The sequence below is a fragment of the Podarcis liolepis genome (assembly GCF_965112155.1).
Source record: "Podarcis liolepis genome assembly, chromosome: 13".
NCBI lineage: Eukaryota > Metazoa > Chordata > Lepidosauria > Squamata > Lacertidae > Podarcis > Podarcis liolepis.
The window spans coordinates 13,445,551-13,470,980 of NC_139573.1; the positions used below are offsets into that span (position 1 = coordinate 13,445,551).

General features: G+C 42.7%; 2 protein-coding genes across 2 annotated transcripts; both read right to left on the bottom strand.

Annotated features, from left to right (window-relative positions):
• Window positions 1–1,709: 1,709 nt before the first annotated feature.
• Window positions 1,710–9,472, bottom strand: LOC310691391 (vomeronasal type-2 receptor 26-like; the record flags this gene model as incomplete). The annotated part of the gene is made up of 4 exons (XM_083471167.1): window positions 8,618–9,472; window positions 5,506–5,733; window positions 3,416–3,542; window positions 1,710–2,611 (listed from the first exon to the last, which is right to left on the bottom strand). The coding sequence occupies exons 1-4, from the start codon at window positions 9,452–9,454 to the stop codon at window positions 1,710–1,712; spliced, it is 2,094 nt and encodes a 697-aa protein (XP_083327293.1). The 5' UTR covers window positions 9,455–9,472.
• A 6,464-nt stretch (window positions 9,473–15,936) lies between these two features.
• LOC310692623 (vomeronasal type-2 receptor 26-like) lies at window positions 15,937–21,197 on the bottom strand. The gene is made up of 5 exons (XM_083473567.1): window positions 21,138–21,197; window positions 19,879–20,739; window positions 19,134–19,361; window positions 18,004–18,130; window positions 15,937–16,867 (listed from the first exon to the last, which is right to left on the bottom strand). The coding sequence occupies exons 2-5, from the start codon at window positions 20,713–20,715 to the stop codon at window positions 15,966–15,968; spliced, it is 2,094 nt and encodes a 697-aa protein (XP_083329693.1). The 5' UTR covers window positions 20,716–20,739; window positions 21,138–21,197; the 3' UTR covers window positions 15,937–15,965.
• Window positions 21,198–25,430: the final 4,233 nt, after the last annotated feature.

The window sequence follows — 25,430 nt, forward strand, 5'->3', positions numbered from 1 at the left end:
AGCGGGCCACCAGGGAATCAGCTGAAAGGCCATCAACATGGGATAAAGCATACCCTACCACTCTCTGGAAACCATTTGGATCCATTAAGTGGCGGGGGGACCATCCGAATTGGTCCCACCTCCCTGCAGAGGGGACGGGTCGCAGAGAAGTCCAGTTGCACCAGGAAGTGATCTGACCATGGCACTTCTTTCGTTTCGCTTTTACTTAGTGTCAGATCACCAACATCCATAGAGGTAAACACCAGGTCCAAGGCATGTCCACGGCTATGGGTTGGGCCAGATTTATTCAGGGACAGCCCCGTGGTTTTCCACGGATAAAACTTTTCAATTGTAGCTCCCTATCTGTCAAATAACGGGATGCGGGTGGCACTGTGGGTTAAACCACAGAGCCTAGGACTTGCCGATCAGAAGATCGGCTGTTTGAATCCCCACAACAGAAGAAGAAGAAGAAGAGTTTGGATTTGATATCCCGCCTTTCACTCCCTTTAAGGAGTCTCAAAGCGGCTAACATTCTCCTTTCCCTTCCTCCCCCACAACAAACACTCTGTGAGGTGAGTGGGGCTGAGAGACTTCAAAGAAGTGTGACTGGCCCAAGGTCACCCAGCAGCTGCATGTGGAGAAGCGGAGACGTGAACCCGGTTCTCCAGATTACGAGACTACCGCTCTTAACCACTACAGTTCTCGTTCTCGCTCTTAACCACTACAGCATACTGGCTCACTCTCAACAGAGTGAGCTCCCGTTGCTCGGTCCCTGCTCCTGCCAACCTAGCAGTTCGAAAGCATGTCAAAGTGCAAGTAAATAAATAGGTATCGCTCCGGCAGGAAGGTAAACGGCGTTTTGGTGCGCTGCTCTGGTTCGCCAGAAGTGGCTTAGTCATGCTGGCCACATGACCCGGAAGCTGTACGCCGGCTCCTTCGGCCAATAAAGCGAAATGAGCACCGCAACCCCAGAGTCGTTCATGACTGGACCTAATGGTCAGGGGTGCCTTTACCTTTACTTATCTGTCAAATGCGTTGCGCAGTGAGGTCTGCATGGTCCTTTGCTGCCATCATTTCCAAGAATGAGAGGGCAGAATTCATGATTCAGAAACAATCTTGTGGGGAGGGAAACCCAATTCAATGGCGAGTATGTTACAGTACATTGAAAAACTATGGAACTCAATGACACAGGAAACAATGGTGGGGACAGTGCATTTGCAGTTGGGTACGGCTTGAAGGTTTCCCACAGGTATCTGGTTGGTCAGTGAGAGTACAGGCTGCTGGACCAGATGGGCCATTGGCCTGCTTCAAGAGGATCATCTTCCATTTATACGTTCTTGGGTATGGAAAGGTTGATGGTGAAATATGACTGTTAGCAGAACAGAACAATAATTCATAAATGAGTACTCGTATATTCCATTATGCTGAAAGCTGTAAGACAAGTTTGATCATTCAGAATTAAGGACAGATAAAGATTTCCTAGCATATATTTTGACAAGAATTGCTTTGAGTCTTCTTCTCAGCACATGCTACAAGAGAGTAATGTATGTGTAAAAGTATGGTTGTTTTCCTCAAAGCAAATAAGTCAATTTTACAAATGAATTTTCAACTATGGGAATTTGGACTCTAGAAAAAATTATAAAAGGCAGCAGCTGAACTTATATTTCCAAATATTCTACTGTTCACAGAGAAAAGCACGAAAGACAGCAAAGGGCAGGTTTATTAATTCTTTAATTTTTCTTCCTTATTAGCTGTTCTCTATTGTTCAGCTCAGGCCTCAGAATAATTATATAACATTTGGGGGAAAAGATGCAACCCAGCAACCCACCACCGGAGGCTAAGATGGAGAAGATCTCCACAGCTACCATGTATTTTCCCTTGGTGCTCAGGTAGGAGGGAATAAAGGACAGCCAAACACTGCAGAAGACCAACATGCTGAAAGTGATAAACTTGGCTTCGTTGAAACTGTCCGGTAACTTCCTGGCGAGGAAAGCCACAGCAAAGCTTACAGTGGCCAGGCAGCTCATGTAGATGAGGACACAGTAAAACATTGTTACAGACCCTTCATTACATTCTAGTATAATTTCTTCTGTCATTGAGTGCATGTCCACATCTGGGTATGGGGGAGAGGTTGCCAGCCACACAGTGCATATGCCTGCTTGAACAATGGAGCAGAAAAGGAGAATGGAGTGGCCTAGTCCTTTCCCCACCCATTTCCTCATCCTGGATTCTGGTTTTGTAGCCATGAAGGCCAAAACTACCATGAAGGTTTTTGCCAGGACACAAGAAACAGCAGTTGAGAAGATGATGCCAAAAGCTGGTTGCCGGAGGAGGCATGTCACCTTCTCAGGTCTGCCAATGAAGAGCAAAGCACAAAGGAAGCAGAGCAGGAGAGAGATGAGGAGAGTGTAGGTGAGGTTTCGGTTGTTTGCAATGACAATGGGTGTGTTGTGGTGTTTCATAAATATACCTAGTACCAGAGCTGTGATCAAGGAAAGGAAAAAAGAGAAAGAGGCCAAACTGATGCCCAAAGGTTCTTCATAAGACAAGAAGCTTATATCCTTGGGTAGACATGCATTCCGGTTCTTGCTTGGATAGTCTTTGTCTGGGCATTTATCACAGTCATTCATATCTGGAAAAAATAAGGATATGGTCCTTAACTCTAACGCCATCTTGCTGAAATGCTTACTTTCTGTCTGAGAAAAAAAGAGCTCAGCTCAAAATAAAACATGTCCAGTACTCTGTTTTGTGGTTCAGAGTGATGTCGTCCTATGATCAACACAGGCAAGGCCATTCCTCCTCATGATATTTGAATGTATTGTCACACTAGCTTGAGTACAGCTTATGTAAGTCGGAAGGAGTGGCAAGGACCAGTCTGGATACGATTTGAACCACATACCACCTAGCTACTCTCAATGCAATTTTATTCTCATTTGATTAACATATTCCAACTCTCTCTCTAAATTTTGACCCTGTATACCCGCATCATTCAGCCTGTATGCTGAGATTAAGCTCTGATTGCCTTTTTTCAGTTCTCCCATTGCAAGATGTGAGGTTACAGGGAACCGGGCACAGGGCCTCCTTTGTAGTGGCGCCCACCCTAAGAATGTCTGACCATCAGATGTCAAGGATATAAACAACAATCTGATTTTTAGAAGACAGCTGACAGCAGCCCCATATAGGGAAGCCCTTAATGTTTGACGTTTTACTGTGGTTGATGTTTTAATTTGTTGGAAGCTGTCCAGCATTGTTGGGGCAACCCAGTCACATAGACTGAATATAAATTATTCTTACTACTGCTACTACCACCAATATCTGAAGGACAATGAGGCAGGGACACACATACAATAACTTCTATCTTCTTTTGAAACTTAACCTCAGCCATCCTGACACTTTTCAATCAAATGGACCCATTTGATCAAATTCTTTCCCTTACCATCCTGGTTTGCAATCTTCCCCTCTGGACATGGGATGCAATCATAGCAGCAAGGGGGCTGTCCCTCCTTCACTTTCTTGCTGGATCCTGGAAGACATCTCTCAGTACAGACAGAAAGAGGCTGAGTCTAATGCATAAATGGAAGAGCAGAAGAATCATTGAGAGAATAATGAGTTCAGAATGTTTCAGGTTCTAAGGATCCTCTCTATGTTTCTAAACTGAGACAGAATGCCTCTACCAAGAGCAATTACTACTTTTCTTTTTAGTAGTAGTAATGTTTGACGTGATGTAATATCTCCTCTATTGTTCTGGGTTGTGGAGGCACATTTTGAAGTTACTCTAGTGTCCCTGTTAATCTTGTTATAACCGTTACTTCTTAGTATGTTGTCCACTAGGTAGACATCTCTAGAATTGATTTGGTGTTGATGGCTACACCTATTCTTGGACCCATCAGATGCTGTCTGGGGAAGAGTTCCTTATAGTTCCAAATAAGGGGTTTTTGAGGAATGTGTTCTTTATGAGTTCTCATACAAAAATAAAATAAAAATTATGGACAAATACATGAATTGGAATGATGCTATCCAAGAGATTTAGCACTGAGCATGTTAAGGGGAAAATATACTTTACAATACATATTTTGAGATACCTCTCTTTTTTCAGACTGATGCATCCATTCCCTATGCTCTTCACACCTTTGCTCTCAGCCCCCTCCTTCACTTTCTGTATCTCCACCACTTTTCCTGCTTCCACCTCTTCCACTGGCTCCCTTAGCAGACTAGTGGTATCCTGAACCTGCTGCTGCTGTTGTCTGTTTTCACTTTTTTCCTCCTTTTCCCAATCACTTCATTTCTCCACTTTTCTCACAAGAAAGGCAAAATCATGGGGCTTATCAATTCATACATAGTCTTTCACTCAGTTCAAAACCAGTATTTAATATTTATAAGGAAAATCCAATTTCTTTGGTTTATTTTGCAATAGCCTTCTTTATATACTTAGGATTCTGGTTGCAGTCTTTCAGAGGGGAAGAAAAAGAACCCATTTAATTAGTCCAACTGACCTCCTGTGTGCACTGTTTGATGTAAGAATGTTTCAAGGTCAACATGACCATGCAAAAATCCACTGGATAGCTAATTGGTCTTTCAGATGTACACCCTCTAGTGCAGGGAAAGTGTATGCCAAGGCCGTGATTGGCTGAAAGAAAACATGCCCTCCTGTGTCTAGGCCTTTTCATAGAAAAACTGGTATTTGACTTGGGCCTACTGATCCACATTCAGATGAAGATAGTGTGATGTAAAAATCACATTTGTGTGGATGAAGCTTGTGGTGGGGGTCTGTGAAGGGTTGGGATTAGGGTGAGACAACCTAGCTTTCGCTATTTTCGTTTCAATCAGATTCCCCAAGGTAAGTTTACACTGTTAGTCTTGCTTAACTGTATTTTATAGTAAAAGGGTTCTTCTGTTTTGTAACCTCCTTAATGAAATATTTGCCTTTATTCCTTGTTTCGGCAGAGGGCTGCCTTCAGATGTCTTCTAAAAGTTGTGTAGGTCTTTTATCTCCTTGACATCTGGAGGGAGGGTGTTCCACAAGGAACACTGTTCTAGGGATATACATGGTGAATTGGCTTGTTTATTTATAAAGCGCTTTATCCAAACCTTTAAGCCTGGGATTCCCATGGCAACCTCATACAGCTCATTGGTGCACGCCCAGGCCCTCTCCTCTACCATTTTCAATTACTTTTGTTAATGAAATGAATTTTGCATTTTAAACTGAAGATGGAGCCAAAGTGACTGTAGAGTGGCATCTAGTGGCACCTTAACTTTTCTCCAGAATGTTTCTGGATCCCACATGGGGCCTATAGAGAAGATAGAGGGAGCAGACAAGCTAGAGACATAAGGTACATAGAAGCAATGGAGGGCTTACCTGCCCCTCCCCAATATTTTATTCAAGTTGTTGACCCTGCTTTGGCCATCCACTAATCAGTAACTTGCAGTTCAAAAGACAGTGATTAGAAAGGCAGGGGGATAAATATTGCTTGAGCACACCTATATTGAATCTCTTCTGAATTACAGCAGATAAGAATGTGGACCTACCTGATTAAACCATCTATGCCATATTATGGCGTCTTCATCAAGGGTTAATTTTTGGTCTGGAGGAGCTTGTGGATCTATCCTCCCAACTCTCACTCTGTGCAAACTTTGGTTGGGGAATATGATCCAGTTGACAATATCCAAGCTAGATGCTGCCTCTCCATTCTGGTTGATGAAGATCACATCTCCTGCAGTATTGTTAAATGAGATACTTCTCAGAAAGTGATGGAGCTGGATTGAAAACAGAAAAGACAGGTATTTAGAAAAGACTACAGTCTAATACAGGGCCGAGCAACCTTTTTTCCTGTGTGCAGAGCACTCAGTGAATGGTGGGTGGTGATTTAGGCAACTGTGAGTGGAGTCAGGTCCAAGCATGGAGAGAGCCAACCCATTTTCTTTCACAAGTATGCCAGTCTCCTTTTCTTACCCAAATTATTGATAGTCTCTCTCTCCCTGTCTACCTCCGCTTCCACTGTTTAATGTTATGGAATGGGGAATTGGACCAAAATATTAAATTCCATGTTCATTTTCTTGAGGTTAACTGATGATGTCATAACTTCACAATATACCGTGATTTTTTAAAAACGGTGACAGAAGTTTTCAGTCCTGCCAACTTTTGCTATTTTAAACAATGTATTGGAAAACTTTGACGCTACCTAAGCCTTGTAATGCTGGATTCAGCTGATACTACTGCCGTTAATGCATGACTGACTAGGCTAAAGGCCCACAGACATTACCCCCCAGTCACCTCAGAACAAGTTGTAGGAAAATATGAGAAGTGTGAAGGAATCATGCTTATTCTCTGATACGAGGAATAAACATCTTCACTTTTTGTGGCTTCATGTTGGGCATATCTTAAGGACAAACCTTTCATCCCAAGTTCATTTTTTTTGTATTGAGAATATGTGACTTGTATGATCAAGTTGGCTGTGGCTTTGTGCTTCTTCACCTGGTCTTTAGGATTGCTTTATTTTGTATTACCTTTAAAACTTAGAAGAAATATCCACAGGAATTGCTCTGTTATAGTTTGAAACTATAACAGAGGGCAACAACTTTCCTCCTCCTGCTTTCCTCAGACCCATTTTAATTAAGGAACCTAAATAATATTACATGTTTCAGTAGGAAAGGACAAATTTTACCAAGGAAATTCAGGGTATACAGTGGTACCTCAGGTTAAGTACTTAATTCATTCTGGAGCAAACAAACTACACTATGAAGCCACAATTTCTTCTTGGCTTACTAACTGTGGTTTGTTTGAGCACACCAAACCAAAATCACTGGCTTGGATTCATCACAAAGTCAGGGACCATGGTTTGTTTACTCATCCTAACAGAGGAGTGAGGCTGGAGCAATCTCCACATTCATTATAAACTTTATAATGACGTGCAAACTGGACATTCAGGTTACAGACTCTGCTAACCCAGAAATAGTACCTCAGGTTAAGAACTTTGCTTCAGGATGAGAACAGAAATCTTGCGGTGGCAGTGGTGCAGCAGCAGTGGGAGGCCCCATTAGGTAAAGTGGTACCTCAGAATAAGAACAGTTTCAGGTTATGAACAGACCTCCAGAACAAATTAAGTTCTTAACCCAGGTACCACTGTACTGGCTTTTGCAAAGTAGCTGTAGAAATGTACCAAACGTTTTCTGGCACATTATGAGTTGAAACAAGTGTTATCAAACAAAATATTTGTAAATATGATGCAAATGATTTCTGAGAGATGTGATTTATTTGTCAATATGCCTAAAGGGACCCCTGACCATTAGGTCCAGTCATGACCGACTCGGGGGTTGCGGTGCTCATCTCACTTTATTGGCTGAGGGAACCGGCGTACAGCTTCCGGGTCATGTGGCCAGCATGACTAAGCCACTTCTGGCGAACCAGAGCAGTGCACGGAAGCACCGTTTACCGTATTTTTCACTCCATTGGACGCACCGGACCATAGGACGCACCGGACCATAGGAGGGGGAGAACAGGAAAAAAAAAATTCTTGTTCTCCCCCTCTAAAACAAGGTGCGTTCAAGGTACATTCACCAGAGCTTGTGGGGCTGGCGGTGGGGGGAAGCGCTGCTTTCCCCCACCGCCAGCCTCAAAGATCCCTGAAGCCTTTGGAGCGCAGTGCCCCGCTGCCCTGCAGAGGTTTGCGCGCAGCCATCCCCAAGCTAGAACAGCGAGTCAGAGCCCTCCGTCTCGCTGTTCTGGCTTGGGAACAGCCTTGCTAGCTTCTGCATATCAATGCCTTCTTCTCTGTCAGCAGAATTATAGATTCATTTCTGGACTCTGCCCAAATGTTTGAACTCTGAGAGGAAAGACTAAGGTGACAGCATTTTGTGAACCCATACATATTCAACAGAGTGGGGTGGGGTGGGTGCCCAGTGCCATATACTATTTCCAAAATAAAACCGTAATCCTCAAAAGGATGTGCCAGACTGAAGACTGTTGGGAGAACCCTCCAGGCTATCAGCAGCCCCCCACGCCCATTTCTCTGAGCGTCCTCCGGTGAGCATTGCTCTGGAAAAGGCACCCCCTTCCTCTCCATGGCGCTCCAGCGACATAAACCAGCTTGGTTTATGCACACTAATCTTCTGGCTTAACACAGCAAGAAGAATGAAGCATCATAGTTATAAACTACTATTTGCTTACACTATATTACATGGACATGGACTCTCTCTCATCCAGGCAAACGTGAAAGTACATCACATAATACATACAGCTTTATCCAGTTCTCACGCTTCCTCACAAAAGACTGTGTGATTTGCACTAATCACAAAATACAGCCTCGGAGGAGTGAAATTGCTGGAAGTGTGAGAAAGAAGGCAACCTGCAGAAGAATTGCAGGAAGGGTCAGAAGCCCAAGAGCTCTGGGGCAGGAGGGACCAGTGGCAAGGATCGTACCAAGCCTAGCTCTACCCAGACACATGCTTTGATCACACCAAGAACTCCCCAACTATCCAGAATGAAGCATCTTCGCCCTAGTGAATCATGAAGGTAAGACGTAGGAGGGGGGGATGATAGGTCAACTGTGATGTCATGCACTCCTCCTCCCCCAGTGTTGGGCACAATTCCGATTATGAGGAAGCAACAGAGCTCTCACTGTTGAGGATGTACAACCTTTACCTGCCAAAACTGTGGATTCAGTTTCTTCCCTCTCCCTCCATACACCATTCCTCTGTGTCTGAGTGTGGATCTGGACATGGCATGTAAAGCATGGGCCATGGCATAAACAGCACAGTGGATGCTGTAACTGTGGCCTGTCATGCTCATTTCAAAAAATGATCCAGGAAGGTTCTCCAGCTTCTCTTCTCCAGTGCAAATATTCCCCTCCACTTTGTCTGTAGTGATATCTGGAAATACACATCCAAAGGCCTGTTGCCAGAAGTCCCTGATAAAACCGTCCCCATCTGTGCTGGAAGGGTTTCTGTGCACAACATACTGATGAAACCCTGGTGGGTTTCTGAAGTGAATTTCAAAGGATATAGCACCATTGAATACTCCTGAATCCCAATTCCGTTGAAAGACAAATGATGCGAACTCAATCTGGGAAGTTATTATCCATACTTTACTTTTTATATTGCATGTCATGTCATCATGTTCTGATAGGTATGGAAGCCATCTAAAATTTGCCATGGAATAAGACTCTCCAGAGGTCACCACTACGTTAGCTTTGCTGCTAAATATTTTGTCTTGTATATTGGCCGCCCGTTCTAGCAAGCCATACATTTCAGATATAAAACTGAAATCGGGGATTCTTTCTATGAATGCAAAGCAGACACCACTGTTGGTAAACATGGGGGAAATAGTTTGCACAAATCTTTCTCCATTCTCATTGTCTGTTGCAATGACTCCAATCCACGTCCACCTGAAATGCAGAAGCAAAGAGAGAATTCCCCCATGCTGAAGGGCTTCTGAGGCTGCCATCTGGTAGAAGGGAAGCCCTGGGCTTTTATCATTCATCACTGGAGCAGAGCCATAAATGAGCTAAAAAGTAAATGGAAGAATAGAAGAGACAAAGTAGAGTTCTTTCACAGTATTCATAATCATTATGTGGAGAACCCTGTTAGTCAAATATGGCCTTTGCCAACGTTTTCGGGTTTCTGTGGCTCTCTCTCACATTACAAAAGACAAACATGCAGATGGGCTGAAAACTGGGATTATCTCCCATTTGTGGTTTTCAAACCTTTGATTTGATGACTGGAGAGGGGCACTGTGTTTGGTTTGTTTTATTTTATTTATAAATCTTGTTAACACTTTGATGACTAAAGCAGGGCATTGTTATTGTGTCTATTTTACTGTTTAGGGAAGCTTTTAATGTTTGACGGATGATTGTATTTTAATATTTGTTGGAAGCTGCCTAGAGTGGTTGGAGAAAACCCAGCCAGATGGGTGGGGTATAAATAAATTATTTTTTATTATTATTAAAAAACAAAACAAAGATGTTTTTTATGTCATTGCAAAATTTGGCAGGGTCTTGTACAATGGATAAAACTGAATGGGGGAACATACCATGCCCCAAACTGCAGATTTCCTGGACATTATCTGGCTTTGTCAGAATTGCAACTTGGGTTAGATGCACATTTCTTCTCTGGAGCTTCGTCTTTCTTCTTCATGATGCACATGCCCCATCACACAGCAAAACTGTGCTGATTCTTCTCAGACTTTATTTATGAACATTTATTTCAGGGACGCGGGTGGCGCTGTGGGTAAAAGCCTCAGCGCCTAGGACTTGCCAATCGAAAGGTCGGCGGTTCGAATCCCCGTGGTGGGGTGCGCTCCCGTCGTTCGGTCCCAGCGCCTGCCAACCTAGCAGTTTGAAAGCACACCCGGGTGCAAGTAGATAAATAGGGACCGCTTACTAGCGGGAAGGTAAACGGCGTTCCGTGTGCTGCGCTGGCTCGCCAGATGCAGCTTGTCACGCTGGACACGTGACCCGGAAGTGTCTGCGGTCAGCGCTGGCTCCTGGCCTCAAGAGAGAGATGAGCGCACAACCCCACATTCTGTCAAGACTGACCCGTACGGGCAGGGGTACCTTTACCTTTATTTCACTAGTGAATCAGCTGCTAACTACTCTTACATACCATTCTCCAAACAGCAGATCACCTAGGCATTATCTGGCTATGTAAAAATTGCCAGCAATTTCCCGTTTCCAACAGCAACTCAATTTGGATACCCTCCTCACTAAGCAGAAATTGCTACATAACTAAAAACCGCTGGTGACGTAGAAGTCCACTCTCCCATCAGAGGCTTTGGGATATCAGTGGTCTAGATGTGTGTGTCAGACAGGGGGAGTGACATATATTTTTCTGGTATTACAACCTTTCCCCTTATTCAGGTTTCTTTCTGTCTTTCTTTCATCTATTATAATTATGTACCACCTTTATGTTCCAAGGATCTCAAGGTGGTATACATGGTTCTTCTTCCAATTTCATCTTTCTGGTATTGGAACCTTTCCCCTTATTCAGGTTCCTTCCTTCCTTCCTTCCTTCCTTCCTTCCTATTATAATTATGTACTGCCTTTATTTTCCAAGGATCTCAAGGTGGCTTCAATGGTTCTCCTTCCAATTTCAGCTTCACCCTGAACTGCTGATACACCCTGAACTGATGCCAAGGAACATGCCTCTTTCTCTATGCAAGCTAATAGAGGTATTGTACATAGGTGTCCTACCTGCGGAATCTTAAAGATATCCAAAACAGTAGCCACATAAAAGGAGATTTCAGAATCCAGTCCCCCAATGACCCCTGCCAGATAACTTTCAACATCACATATATAATTAGGGACAAATTTCTTCACCATGGATAAAAGTAGCAGCGTGGCAAGGTATGTGCTCCTTGCATTGGAATAGCTGTCATATAAGCGAAAGCCCAAGGTGATGTTGGGTAGGATGTGAGGGTCTTCGTTGATCTCCTTGACTGCAAATGCCAAGGCCACGATGTGCTGGTAACCCTTAGGCACCACCCTAGAAGGAGAGTTGCAAACTGTTTCAGTAGGAACTTCAACAGTTATTTCCTTTCCAATATCAACGCAGTAGTTAATCATACTGAGTTCAGTGGGGTTAACTCTCAGTCTGCTCTACTGTTGAACAGCTCTTATGAATAGAAAGTTATTTTTGATGTTTAGTTCAAATCTCCTATCTTGTAACTTGAATACCCTGATTTGGAGCAAGAGAAAACAAGCATGTTCCATCTACCTGGTGACAGCCCTTGAGATATTTGAAAATGGCTATCATATTTCCCCTCAGTCTCATCATAACTAACATACCAAACTCCCTCAACCGCTCCTCATAAGGCTTGGTTTCCAGATCATCTTTGTTGCCCTCCCCTGGACATGTTCCTTCTGAAATGGATCAGAACTGCTAATGTGGAGTAATTGGAGTTTTTCCCTTACACACCTGAAGTCTTTTTCTGACTCTTACAACATCTCTGGTCTCTCCCTGTAATGTCCTCGTTTTCATGAGGCAGTGATGGTCCTTGGAATTCACTGCATTCTATACTTCTTAATCAGTACCTTTCAGTGATGAAACAAACAGTAGCGTAAGATCAAAAAATGAAACCATAAGAACCTTCAGTTTCAGAACAGGTTTTTAAAAATTCATTCTTAGTAATACTCTAGTTCAGATAAAGTCTATCAATATTGGCTATTCAAAGGGGCTCTCCCAGACACACAAATATACATCCTTTTCAATACATTTCTATTCATTTCCCTATCCAGAAATTGGAATTTACCCCATATTTTCTTAATTCACAAGAGATTCCTGATTTTTTTTGCCCCACCATAAGTCCCATTCAAATCTAAAGTGGTTATCCCCAGGTAAATTAGAAGAAGTTTGCAACTCTAGGTTTGATCATTCCTGTTCTGTAATAAATGAGTGGCTTAGTACTTACACAAGCTCTTCAGGCAGCACTGGTGGGGGTTCCTCAGAGAATGTTGCTGGAGAGGCGATGAAGCCACCATGGGAAACAATGCCACCAATGAGGAACTCTCCTGGCTGATGATACGTGTGAAGTGGACTGTGTGGACCTTGGAGTCTGCATTTCTCTAAGTGAGCCTGACATACTTTGTAAGAAAACAGTTCCAGCAGCAAGACCACTAAAATCACCATTCTCAATTCAAAGGCAACTGTTTGATCTGCACAGAAACCACTATTTTCCTGGCAATAGTATAATTAACTTCTCCAAGATAAAAGCTGAATGGTACTTTATTTACCTGAAGCGATACAATCTGGGAGTATCCAAGATCAGACTTGAGGCTCCCAGACCCTATTTAAATTATTCTGGTAATTTTAGTATCCCTTGCGTTACTTTTGCCAGTGGCCACTGAAAGTCCACAGGGGTTTTTGAGAAGCCACAGCTTTAATTATAGCCCTGTTCATAACCAAGCTGGAATGTAGTTATTTATTCAATGCTTGCAAACCCCTGTGGTATTGCAGAAGAAAATGTGTTTATCACATATATGGAAATATTGTGTTAAATTCCCTTTCAGTGGTTAATAAGGGGCCAGTGGTGTATTGGTGAAGTTAGAAATTCATAATAGAAGACTTTGTAAACAATGGAGACTCCAAAATGTAGTACGGTGTTGTCAGCATCTTGAAATTCACATCAACCATGTGGCATGAGAACAATGGCTGCTCACCACTTTTCCAGGGGGCGAGAGTTGTGTTCCCTCACTCTCAGCCTCATTCCCCGATAGCCTAGGCAGACACATTTGCTGGCCTTTGAAGGGAAATTATCCTTGGCCGGTGGATCTCAAAAGGGACGGGTCTTTCCAACCCAAAAGGCACTATAATAATTTTTATTGGTTTTTTAACACATATTTAACACAAACAATACACAATACAATAACAAACAAACACATAAACAAGTATAATTTCAAAATCTTCTTTTCTTGAACCCTGTTTCTCCGACTTCCCCATACCTTCCATTTCTGCATCCCTAATTTCAAATTTCTTCCTCACTTCAGAGTTTAACTAATTACACTTTTACTCCCTCTGTCTTTACCTAATCACTATAAATGGGCCGCTCACTGGTGTCTCCTGGAGGGCACTGCCTTCCTGGCTGTAGGCATTGGCTGCTGTCTCATCTGGCCTGGCAGTGAGGCTTAAAAGGGCAGTTGCAGGAGGCTCTCGCAGCACGGCTGGGTGAAGCGCGACACCCTCCCACCCTCCCTTATTATTTCCAATTACAATTCACAATTCCAATCACAATTCATAACACACACATCTATACTAAAAATGCAATCCGTTCACAGCAATCAAAGTTTAATTTATATTTTGTGTGTTCTTTCATATATTAAGAAAGGAGATGATTTGTCCCCTTCCTCCGCCCCCAGATGAGAACAGGAATTGAATCCCAATGGGTGCTGTTTGCATAGGAGCACCCTGAAACTAGCTGGCTCAAATTTTCCCCCATACCAGCTGCTAAGCAGAAGTTTCTCCTTTCTGCACGGTGGGCATAATCTTACAGACACTCATTAACAAACCTAGCTAGCTTGCTGTATAACAGTGCAGATGTCTATGCAGAAATAAGTGTTTTAAGATTTAATGGGCCTTACTCCCAGAGAAATGAGTACAAGCTGGCAACATAGGCTCTGGTTTATGTTAGAAACTAAGAGAAAGCAGTGGCTTTGTGCCCTTAAGAGCTGTATAACAGGAGGTATAAGAGGTTAAGCCTGGATTCTAGAAAGCTGAGGTCCGTTATGGGAATACAGATGCAATCTGAAGATTCTCTTTCCTGTTTGATTCCACTTTCAATCTGATTAAGCTCTGGTTTACTTGTATTCTACATTCATCATGGTTAGGTCTAATCAATTTTATCTGCTAATCAAACGTTGGCTGAAGGATGCCAACAGTCAGTGGGAAGTCCAACAATATACTTGCCAGAAATATAATACGCATTTGTATTAAGAATATAGTGTTCTGATCCATCACTTGTGTTGGTGAAAATAAAACTTTTCAGTTGTGGCTTTGTTGAATGCTTTTCCCAGTGAACTGTGCATGGTTCTTTGTTGCCATCTTTTCCAAGCACCAGGGCAGAAATCATTCACACTTTCTTAACTACTTCTCTAAATTTCACCAAGGAGACCTGATTCAGACAAAATCTTGGGGGGAGGGAACCCAATTCAATGGGGGGTGAATTATTTCACAGTACATAGATAATATATAGAACTCACTGCCAAAGGAAACAATGTTGAAGACAGTGCATTTGCTTTTGGAGATGGCTTGAAGGTTTAATCTCACTGTAAACAAGTGGTACAGTGACAATAAAGTATTTCTATTTCCCACAGCAATCTGGTTGGTCAGTGTGAGTACAGGCTGTCGTAGAAGATGGGCCATTGGCCTGACTCAAGAGGATCATCTTACATTTCTACGATCTTGAGTATGGATAGGTTGATGATGAAATCTGACTGTGAGCAGTACAGAACAAGAGACCATAAATGAATACTCAAATATTCCATGGCCTTCAATAGAACAGTTTCACATTATGCTGAAAGTTGTGAGAATTAAGGCTAGATACAGATTTGCTTACTTGTATATTTTGACAAGAATTGCTCTGAGTCTTCTTGTCAACACATGCTACAAGAGAATAATGTATGTGGAAATGTATTCCTCAAAGCAAATGAGTGAATTTTACAAAGGAAATTTCAACTATGGGAATTTGGAGTCTAGAAAAAATTGTAAAAGGGAGCAGCTGAACTTATATTTCCAAATATTCTACTGTAAATACAGAGAAATACAGTGGTGCCTCGCAAGACGAAATTAATTCGTTCCGCAAGTTTTTTCTTCTTGCGAGTTTTTCGTCTTGCGAAGCACGGTTTCCCATAGGAATGCATTGAAAATCAATCAATGCGTTCCTATGGAGACCGTCCAGGGACAGAGGGGAAGCGCCGCACGCCTTCCCCTCTGTCCCCGGACCTGTTTACACCAAGGGGCAGCGGGGAGAAGATTGCTTCTCCCCGTTGCCTTCCCCGCAATCTCCCTCTGTCCCCGGACCTGTTTAAAGCAAGGGGCGGCAGGGAGAAGATTGCTTCTCCCCGTTGCCTGCCCTGCAATCTCCGGGGACAGAGGGGAAGGCGCGCACGTCTTCCCCTCTGTCCCCGGACCTGTTTTAAAGCAAGGGAAGGGGCAGCGGGGAGAATCACTTCTCCCCGTTGCCGCCCCTTGGTTCAAAAGGAGTCTGTCCCCTCTTTTGAAGCAAGGGGCGAAGGGGAGAAGATCGCTTCTCCCCGTTGCCGCCCCTTGCTTCAAAAGAGGTCCGGGGACAGCGGGGAAGACGCGCTGCGCTTCCCCGCTATCCCCGGAGCTTGCGGGGCAAGCTTCGTTTTGCGAAGCAAGCCCATAGGGAAATGCGTCTTGTGAAGCGGCTAAGAAAACGAAAAACTCCTTCGTCTAGCGAGTTTTTCGTCTTCCGAGGCGTTCGTCTTGCGGGGTACCACTGTACACAAAATACGGCAGATGACAGGTTTCTCATTTCTTTAATTTTTCTTCCTTATTAGCTGTTCCCTATTGTTCAGCTCAGGCCTCAGAATGATTATGTAACATTTGGGGAAGAAGATGCAACCCAGCAACCCACCACCGGAGGCTAAGATGGAGAAGATCTCCACAGCTACCATATATTTTCCCTTGGTGCTCAGGTAGGAAGGAATAAAGGACAGCCAAACACTGCAGAAGACCAACATGCTGAAGGTGATAAACTTGGCTTCGTTAAAACTGTCTGGTAACTTCCTGGCGAGGAAAGCCACAGCAAAACTTACAGTGGCCAGGCAGCTCATGTAGATAAGGACACAGTAAAACATGGCCACAGACCCCTCATTACATTCTAGTATGATTTCTTCTGTGATTGAGTTCATGTCCACATCTGGGTATGGGGGAGACGTTGCCAGCCATACAGTGCATATGCCTGCTTGAACTATGGAGCAGGAAAGGAGAATGGAGTGGCCTAGTCCTTTGCCCACCCATTTCCTCATCCTGGATTCTGGTTTTGTAGCCATGAAGGCCAAAACCACAGTGAAGGTTTTTGCCAGGACACAAGAAACAGCGGTTGAGAAGATGATACCAAAAGCTGTTTGTCGGAGGAGACATGTGACCTTGTCAGGTCGGCCAATGAAGAGCAATGCACAAAGGAAGCAGAGCAGGAGAGAGATGAGCAGAGCGTAGGTGAGGTTTCGGTTGTTTGCAATGACAATGGGTGTGTCATGGTGTTTCATAAATATACCTAGTACCAGAGCTGTTATCAAAGAAAGGAAAAGAGAGAAACAGGCTAAACTGATGCCCAAAGGTTCTTCATAAGACAAGAAGCTGATATCCTTGGGTAGACATGCATCCCGGTTCTTGCTTGGATAGTCTTTGTCTGGGCATTTATGACAGTCATTCATATCTGGTGGAAAAAAAAATATTAGGTCATATATTTTAGCTTGCTGAAATGTTTACTTTCGCTCTGATAAGAAAAGAGCTGTGTTTAAATCAAAGCACATGTTTAGTACTGCCTGATGCTCTGTAATGTGGTATTGTTGCAATCTAAGCTTTCTCTATGTCATGGATATGCCAATAAACCACATGAGACCTTGAGGGGAAAAGTACAGTGGTACCTCAGGTTACATGTGATTCAGGTTACATGCGCTTCAAGTTACAGACTCTGCTAACCCAGAAATAGTGCTTCAGGTTATGTACCATATTTTGCGCCCCATAGGACGCACTGGCCCATAGGACGCACCTAGTTTTTTGGGGTGGAAATAAAGAAAAAAAATTATTTTCCCCCCAGGTGTGGGGCTGGAAGAACCAGGTTGGGGAAAAGCGGGAAGGTGTGCTCCGCCTCCCCGCTGTCCCCCGAGCTTGTGGGGCTGGCGATGGGGAGAAGTGCACTGAGGGCAACTCTGCGCAGCCATCAGGAGCTGGGCGTGACTTCGGGCGTGAAGTCCACTTGAGGGGCTAAGGCCATGGCAGGCCTCTGGGGACACCGAGGAGAGATGCAGGCGGGTTCCCCTGATGTGGCTTCCTTTTTGGGTGGTTTACCCTTACTGACTTCCTGCAAAAGCGGCTGATATAGCCCTTTGCCAATGCCTCAGCCAATACCACTCACATTTCTGTAATCAATAAAGTTGTGGCCCAAAATTTTGCCCAAAAGCCTTAAACCAAGATTCTGTGTCAGTGTGAATTTTATTCTAACAAGGAGCTAGTTTGTGGGTCTTGCCAAAGAAGAAGAAGAAGACGAAGAAGAAGAAGAAGACGAAGAAGACGAAGAAGACGAAGAAGAAGAAGAAGAAGAAGAAGAAGAAGAAGAAGAAGAAGAAGAAGAAGTGCCTTGAACCACATACCATCCAACTACTCTCTGAATGCATGGTCATTCTCATTTGATTAGCATATTTAAACTATCTGAAAGGCAATGATCAGAAAGAGGCAGGATCACACACACAGTAGATTATCTCTTTTGAAAAGTAAACTCAGCCGTCCTTACAACACCTTTCAATTATTAGTGCTGAGTCTGGATCTATTTAATCTTTTTATTCCTCCTACCTTCCTGGATTGAAATCTTTCCCTCTGCACATGGGATGCAATCGTAGCAGCAAGGTGGCTGTCCCTCCTTCACTTTCTTGCTGGATCCTGGAAGACATCTCTCAGTACAGAGAGAAAGAGGCCGAGTCTATTCCGTAAATGAAAGAGCAGAAGGATCAGCAAAAGAACAATGAGTTTGGAAATCTTCATGTTCCTGGGCCCCACTCTATGTTACTAAGCTGAGTTAGCATTTCAGAAATATGTAAAATGGTTATTTTTTTTAGTACAATGGTACCTCAGGTTACATACACTTCAGGTTACATACACTTCAGGTTACAGACTCCGCTAACCCAGAAATAGTGCTTCAGGTTAAGTACTTTGCTTCAGGATGAGAACAGAAATTGTGCTCCGGCGGCGCCGCAGCAGCAGGAGGCCCAATTCGCTAAAGTGGTGCTTCAGGTTAAGAACAGTTTCAGGTTAAGGATGGACCTTCGGAACGAATTAAGTACTTAACCTGAGGTATCACTGTAGCAGTAATGTTTGAAGTGATGTCATACTCCCTCTATTGTTCGGGGATGTGTAAGGTGTTGTGATTACATAGCAGTTCCCCACTTTTTAGCAAGAAAGGCAAAATCTTGCAGGTTATCCTCTTTTCCTCAGTTAAAAACCAGTATTTTACAATTGTTAAGAAATGTATAAAATATTTATAAATATAATAAAATAGAACATCTGCCTTTATACCGTGAGTGACTTCTAGCAGTAACCTTTTGGCTCTTAATCTGGTACTTGGATGAAGAAGAAGTGTTTGGATTTGATATCCGACTTTATCACTACCCTAAGGAGTCTCAAAGCAGCTAACATTCTGCTTTCCCTTCCTCCCCCACAACAAACACTCTGTGAGGTGAGTGAGGCTGAGAGACGTCAGAGAAGTGAGACTAGCCCAAGGTCACCCAGCAGCTGCATGTGGAGGAGCGGGGACATGAACCCAGTTCACCAGATTAACCACTACATCACAATGGCTCTCTGTATGCATTGGTCATGTTCTACACAGGAACATGCAGTTTAAAAGACAGTGAGTAGACATGCAGGTGAATGATCATTGCTTAGGCAATACTGAATTTCTTTGGAATTATCTAATAATGTGGTCCTACCTGATTAAACCAACTGTGCCATGTTATGGCATCTTCATCAAGGATGAATGATTGGTCTCGATAAGTTTGCGGATCTATCCTCCCAACGCCTACTCTGTTGAAACTTTGGTTGGAGAATATTATCCAATTGACAATATCTAAGCTAGATACCACCTCTCCATTCTGGTTGATGAAGACCACATCTCCGGCCGTATTGTTAAATGAGATACTTCTCAGAAAGTGATGGAGCTAGATTGAAAACAGAAAAGGCAATTGTTTGGAAAAAGCTGCAGTCTAATGCAGAGCGGAGCATTTTTCTTCTTCTTCCTGTAGGAAAAACCTACAGCAATTGGTGGGGGTGATTCAGGCAACTGTCAGTGGATTCAGGTCCAAGCATGGGGAGACCACCAATTTTCTCTCTTCCACATCCCTCTCCCCATTTTTACAACCTTTCTTTATATCCCCCAGCTCACAGCTCTTTTCCTCTGTCCCTCTTCATCTCAGGAGACACCACAGTGGTGTGTGACCACATGCTTTGAGGTAGGATTTGGTGTGTATGGGATAGAGAGAATGATGAACATCTCTCTCAACCATTACCGCTGCTTCTTATATGTGAATGCAGTAACATATTAGTGGTCTGCAAACTTCTACCATGGAAGTGATTTTCCTTGTCTGAGACGAATGAGCAAGTTGACAACATTTTGGAAACCCATATCTTGTGGGGGAATAACAGGCCTCTTCCAGTTGAGGATGTTTAGCCTCTTACCTGCCAAAACTGTGGATTCTGATTCTTCCCTCTCCCTCTGTATGCCATTCCTCTGTGCCTGAGTCTGGATGTGGACATGACATGTAAAGCATGGGCCATGGCATATACAGCATTGTGGATACTGTAACTGTGGCCTGTCATGCTCATTTCAAAAAATGATCCAGGAAGGTCCTCCAGCTTCTCTTCTCCGGTGCAAATATTCCCCTCCACCTTGTCTGCAGTCATGTCTGGAAATACACATTCAAAGGCCTGTTGCCAGAAGTCCCTGATAAAACCGTCCCCATCTGTTCTGGAAGGGTTTCTGTGAACAACATACTGATGAAATCCTGGTGGGTTTCTGAAGTGAATCTCAAAGGATATAGCACCATTGAATATTCCCGAATCCCAGTTCTTTTGACCAACAAATGAAGTGAACTCAACATGGGCAGTTGTTATCCATACTTTACTTTTTATATTGTATGTCATGTCATCATGCTCTGATAGGTATGGAAGGCATCTAAAAGTTGCCATGGAATAAGATTCTCCATAGGCAACAATTACATTAGCTGTGCTGCTAAAAATTTTATGGTTTATACTTGTCCCCTGTTGTAGCATGCTATCAATTTCAGAAATAAAACTTAAACTGGGGATTCTTTCTAAAAATGCAAAACAGACACCACTCTTGGTAAATATTGGAGAGATGGTTTGCAGAAATCTTTCTCCATTATCATTGTCTGTTGCAATGACTCCAATCCACGTCCACCTGAAATGCAGAAGCAAAGAGAGAATTCCCTCATACTGAAGGGCTTCTGAGGCTGCCATCTGGTAGAAGGGAAGCCCTGGGCTTTTATCATTCATCACCGGAGCAGAGCCATAAATGAGCTAAAAGGTAAATGGAGGAAGAGAAAAGACAAAGTAGTTTTTCCCCCACAGTATTCATATACATTATGTGGTGAACCTTGTTAGTCAAATATGCCCTTTGCCAATGTTTCAGGGTTTATTTGCCTCTCTCTCGGCTTTACAAAAGACGCACATGCAGATGGGATGAAAACTGGGATCATCTCCCTTTTCTCATTTTTAAACCTTTGATTTGATGACTGGAGAGGGTTTGTCTGTCTGAATGTTTCCTTATATTACAATTATGTACCATCTTTATTTTCCAAGAATCTCAAGGTGGTGTACATTCTCCTTGCAATTTCATCTTCACCCTGAACTGATGCCGAGGAACCTGCCTCTTTCTCTATGCAAGCTAATAGAGGTATTGTACATAGGTGTCCTACCTGTGGAATCTTATAGATATCCAAAACAGTAGCCACATAAAAGGAGATTTCAGAATCCAGTCCCCCAATGACCCCAGTCAGATTATTTTCAACATCACATATATAGTTAGGGACACATTTCTTCACCATGGATAAAATCAGCAGCGTGGCAAGATATGTGCTCCTTGCGCTGATATAGCTGTCATATAAGTGAAAGCCCAAGGTGATATTGGGTAAGATGTGAGGGTCTTCGTTGATCTCCTTGACTGCAAATGCCAAGGCCACGATGTGCTGGTAACCCTTAGGCACCACCCTAGAATGAGATTTGCAAACTCTATCAGCAGGAACTTCACCAGATGTATCCTTTTACACACCAACACAGTAGTTAATCATATTGAATCAGTGGGTTAACTCTAAGTTTATTCTACTATTGAATAGCTTTGTCAATAGAAGATTCTCTCTGATGTTTAGTTGAAATCTCCTCTCTTGTAACTTGAAGAAGCTGATTTTTGTCCTAACCTTCAGAGCAAGAGAAAACAAGTGTGTTCCATCTTCCTGGTGACAGCCCTTGAGATATTTGAAAATGGCTATCATTCCTCCCCTCAGTCTCACCATAGCTAAACATATCAAACTCCCTCAACTATTCCTCATAAGGCTTGGTTTCCAGACCATCTTTGTTGCCTTCCTCTGCACATGTTTCAGCTTGCTAATACATATCCTTCTTCCATTGTGGTGGTCAGAACTGGATACAGGACTCCAGGTGACCAAGGCAGAATAGAGCAGTATTATTACTTCCTTGGCTCAGGACACTATACTTCTGTTGATGTAGATCCCTTGAACCTTTCCACATGAACTACTGGCAATCTAAGTGTTTCTCATCTTAGATTTGTGCATTTGTCCCTATTGGAATTCATGTTGTTACTTTCCCCCCAAATTTCTTATTGTTTAAGGTTTATAGTATCTAGAGCAGGGGTTGCTAATGTGGGGCCCATGGGACGTCTTGCCGTACACACCAGAGGTCTTTTTCTGACAAAGTCTCTGGTCTCTCCCTGCAGTGACCTCATTTTCGTGAGTCAGTAATGGTTATTGGAATTCACTGAATTCTATACCTCATAATAAGTACCTTTCAGTGATTAAACCAACCTTAGCCTAGATCAGAAAATGAAACATTCAGCTTCAGAACAGGTTTTTAAAAATTCATTCTTACTAACACTCTAGTAGTTCAGATAAAGTCTATCAAAATTTGCTGTTCAAAAGGCCTCTCTCAGACACACACATACATACATACATACATACATTTCAATACATTTATATTCATTTCTCTATCCAGAAATGGGAATTTCTCCTGTATACCCTTAATTCACAAGAGATTCCTTCCAATTTTTTTGCACCAGTGTAAGTCCCATTCATATCTAAAGTGGATTCCCCAGATAAAAGGGTAAACATTTGCTGCCTCACTCATTATTCTGAGACTGCAACTCTAGGTTTGATCATTCCTTTGATGTAATGAAATGAGTGGCTTAGTTCTTACACAAGCTCTTCATGCAGCTCTGGTGGGGGTTCCTCAGTGAATGTTGCTGGAGAGGAGAAGAAGCCACCATGGGAAACAATGCCACCAATGATGAAATCTCCTGGCTGATGATACGTGTGAAGTGGATGGTGTGGACCCTGGAGCCTGCATTTTGCTATGTGGGCCTCACATATATTGTAAGAAATCAGTTCCAGCAGCAATAACACTAAAACCACCATCCTTAATACAAAGGCAACTGTTGTTGTTTTTATGCAGAAACTATGGTTTTTCTGGCAATACTAGAATAGGTTTCTCCAAGATAAAAATTGTCTCATTTAAAGGGTAGATTAATTTCCTGAGAGGACACAATCCGGGAGTATCCAAAATCAGACTTGCTGATCCCAGACACTATTTAAATAATTCTGGTTAAGTTGTAGTATCCTTTGTGTTATGTTGCCAGTGGCCAGAGAAAATACACAGGGATTTTTGAGGAGCAGCATATTAATTATAGCCCTGTTAATAACCAAGCAGGAGTGTAGTTGTTCATCCAATGCTCGGGATTCCCTGTGGAATTGCAGAAGAAAATTGCTGAAGAAAATATTCAGAACTGTTATTTTAATTTCCCTTTCATTAGATAATAATAGACCAGTGGTGTATGGGTGAAATTAGAAGTTAGAAGCTCAAATAGAATACTTTGTAGCCAATGAAGACTCCAACATGTAGCATGGTGCAGTCAGCATCTTGGAATTTGGCTGAGTGGATCTGGATTCTCACAGCCATGTGACATGAGTGCAATGGCCATTCATCGCTATTCTGTGGGATGACCTCTCAGCCTCCTTCCCCTGTGCCTTGGGAATGTTTGCCCATACCCCCATGGGCAAATGCCCCTGTGATTCTGGAGAGGTTGAATTGGTGCCCCATGCCCTCCTGTATGACTCCTTTCATAGAACCCTGTGAAAAATCTCTCTTGATTCTGTCAGCCTATGTGAGCTAGCGCCTTGGGGAGAAAGGGTATTCCTGAAATCTCCCAGTCCCCACAATTCATCGAGATGCAGCTGAGGGTGGTCAGGATTCCCAAAATTTCTGAGCCTGACGTTTCAGCCTTTTGGTAGATTTTAATTCAGTGTCCAACTTCATTCAGCAATGCTGATGTCTCTGGCTTTTTTCTGCAACCTTTGGCTTTTTTATTTTTTAATTATGTATTCTGCTTCACTTTCACTAGGGCAAGGGTTGGGGATGTGCGGCACTCCAGATGTTGATGAATTCCTAAACCAACCAACTCCAGCCAGTATGGGAAATGGTCAGCAATGATGAGGGCTGTAGTCTAGCAATATCTGGAGGGCTATAGGCTTCCCATCCCTGCTCTAGGGGGATTGAAAGCAGATAACAAGAAAAGAAATAATATGTTTTACTGTGTTAAATTGGCTGGGGAACACAGCCAGAAGGGTGGGTTATAAATAACAAAGGTATTATTATTATTATTATTATTATTATTATTATTATTATTATTATTATTATTATCATCATCATCATCATCATCATCATCATTATCATTAGTTCTACTTCCTTCCATTCCTGTCTCCACTTGAATACCTGGACTTTCTGCAAGGGGGGCACATAATCTTACAGACAATCATTAACAAACATAGTTAGCTTGCTGTATAACAGTACAGATGTCTACGCAGAAATAAGTGTTTTAAGATTTAATAGGCCTTACTCCCAGAGGAGGGAGTACAAGCTGGCAACATAGGCTCTGGTTTATGGTTGAAACTAAGAGAAAGCAGTGGCTTTGTGCCTTTAAGAGTTGTATAACAGGAGGTATAATTCAGAGGTTAAGCCTGGATTCCAGAAAGCTGAGGTCTGTTATGGGAAAACAGATGCAACCTAGGTCTAATTTTATCTGCTCATCAAACATTGGCTGAAGGATGCCAACAGTCAGTGGAAAGTACAACAATATACTTGCCACAAATATTATACATATTTGTATTTGTTTGGGGTTTTTTGCAGTTTAGGTGCGCTGCAGAAAGCTTGCTGGGGAGACCACGCATTACAAGGAACTCAAAAATAACTTTTACAAGGTTTTAATAACAAAAATAAAAACTCCTTTTACACTAAATATATCAACAAGCATGACCCAACCAGCAACCCATCCCCCAGGGTACTGAGAGAGCTAGGTGCTGCTCTTTATATATTATACCCAATTGCTGATACAGCTTAATTAACATAACATAGCAGCAATTGCTATACTGTTTCACAGCTGTAAAACTAGGTCTTGTTATTTGCTCTGGCCCTACAAATCTTGTGGAACAATAATGAACCTTCACATTTAAAAAGACAATTCAACAGTATTAAGAATATAGTGTTCTCATCCATCACTTGTTTTCTTGAAAATAAAACTTTTCAGTTGTGGCTTTGTCGTATGCTTTGCCCAGTGAACTGTGCATGGTTCTTTCTTGCCATCTTTTCCAAGCACCAGGGCAGAAATCATTCACACTTTCTTATCTAGTTCTCTGAGTTTCACCAAGGAGACCTGATTCAGACAAAATCTTGCGGGGAGGGAACCCATTTCAATGGGGGATAAATTATTTCACAGTACATAGATGATATATGGAAATCAATGCCATGGGAAACAATGGTGGAGACAGTGCATTTGCTTTTGGATACAGCTTGGAGGTTTAATCTCACTGTAAACAAGTGGTACAGTGACAATCAAGTATTCCTACTTCAGCTTGATGATGAAATCTGACTGTGAGCAGTACAGAACAATAGACCATAAATGAATACTCAAATATTCCATGGCCTGC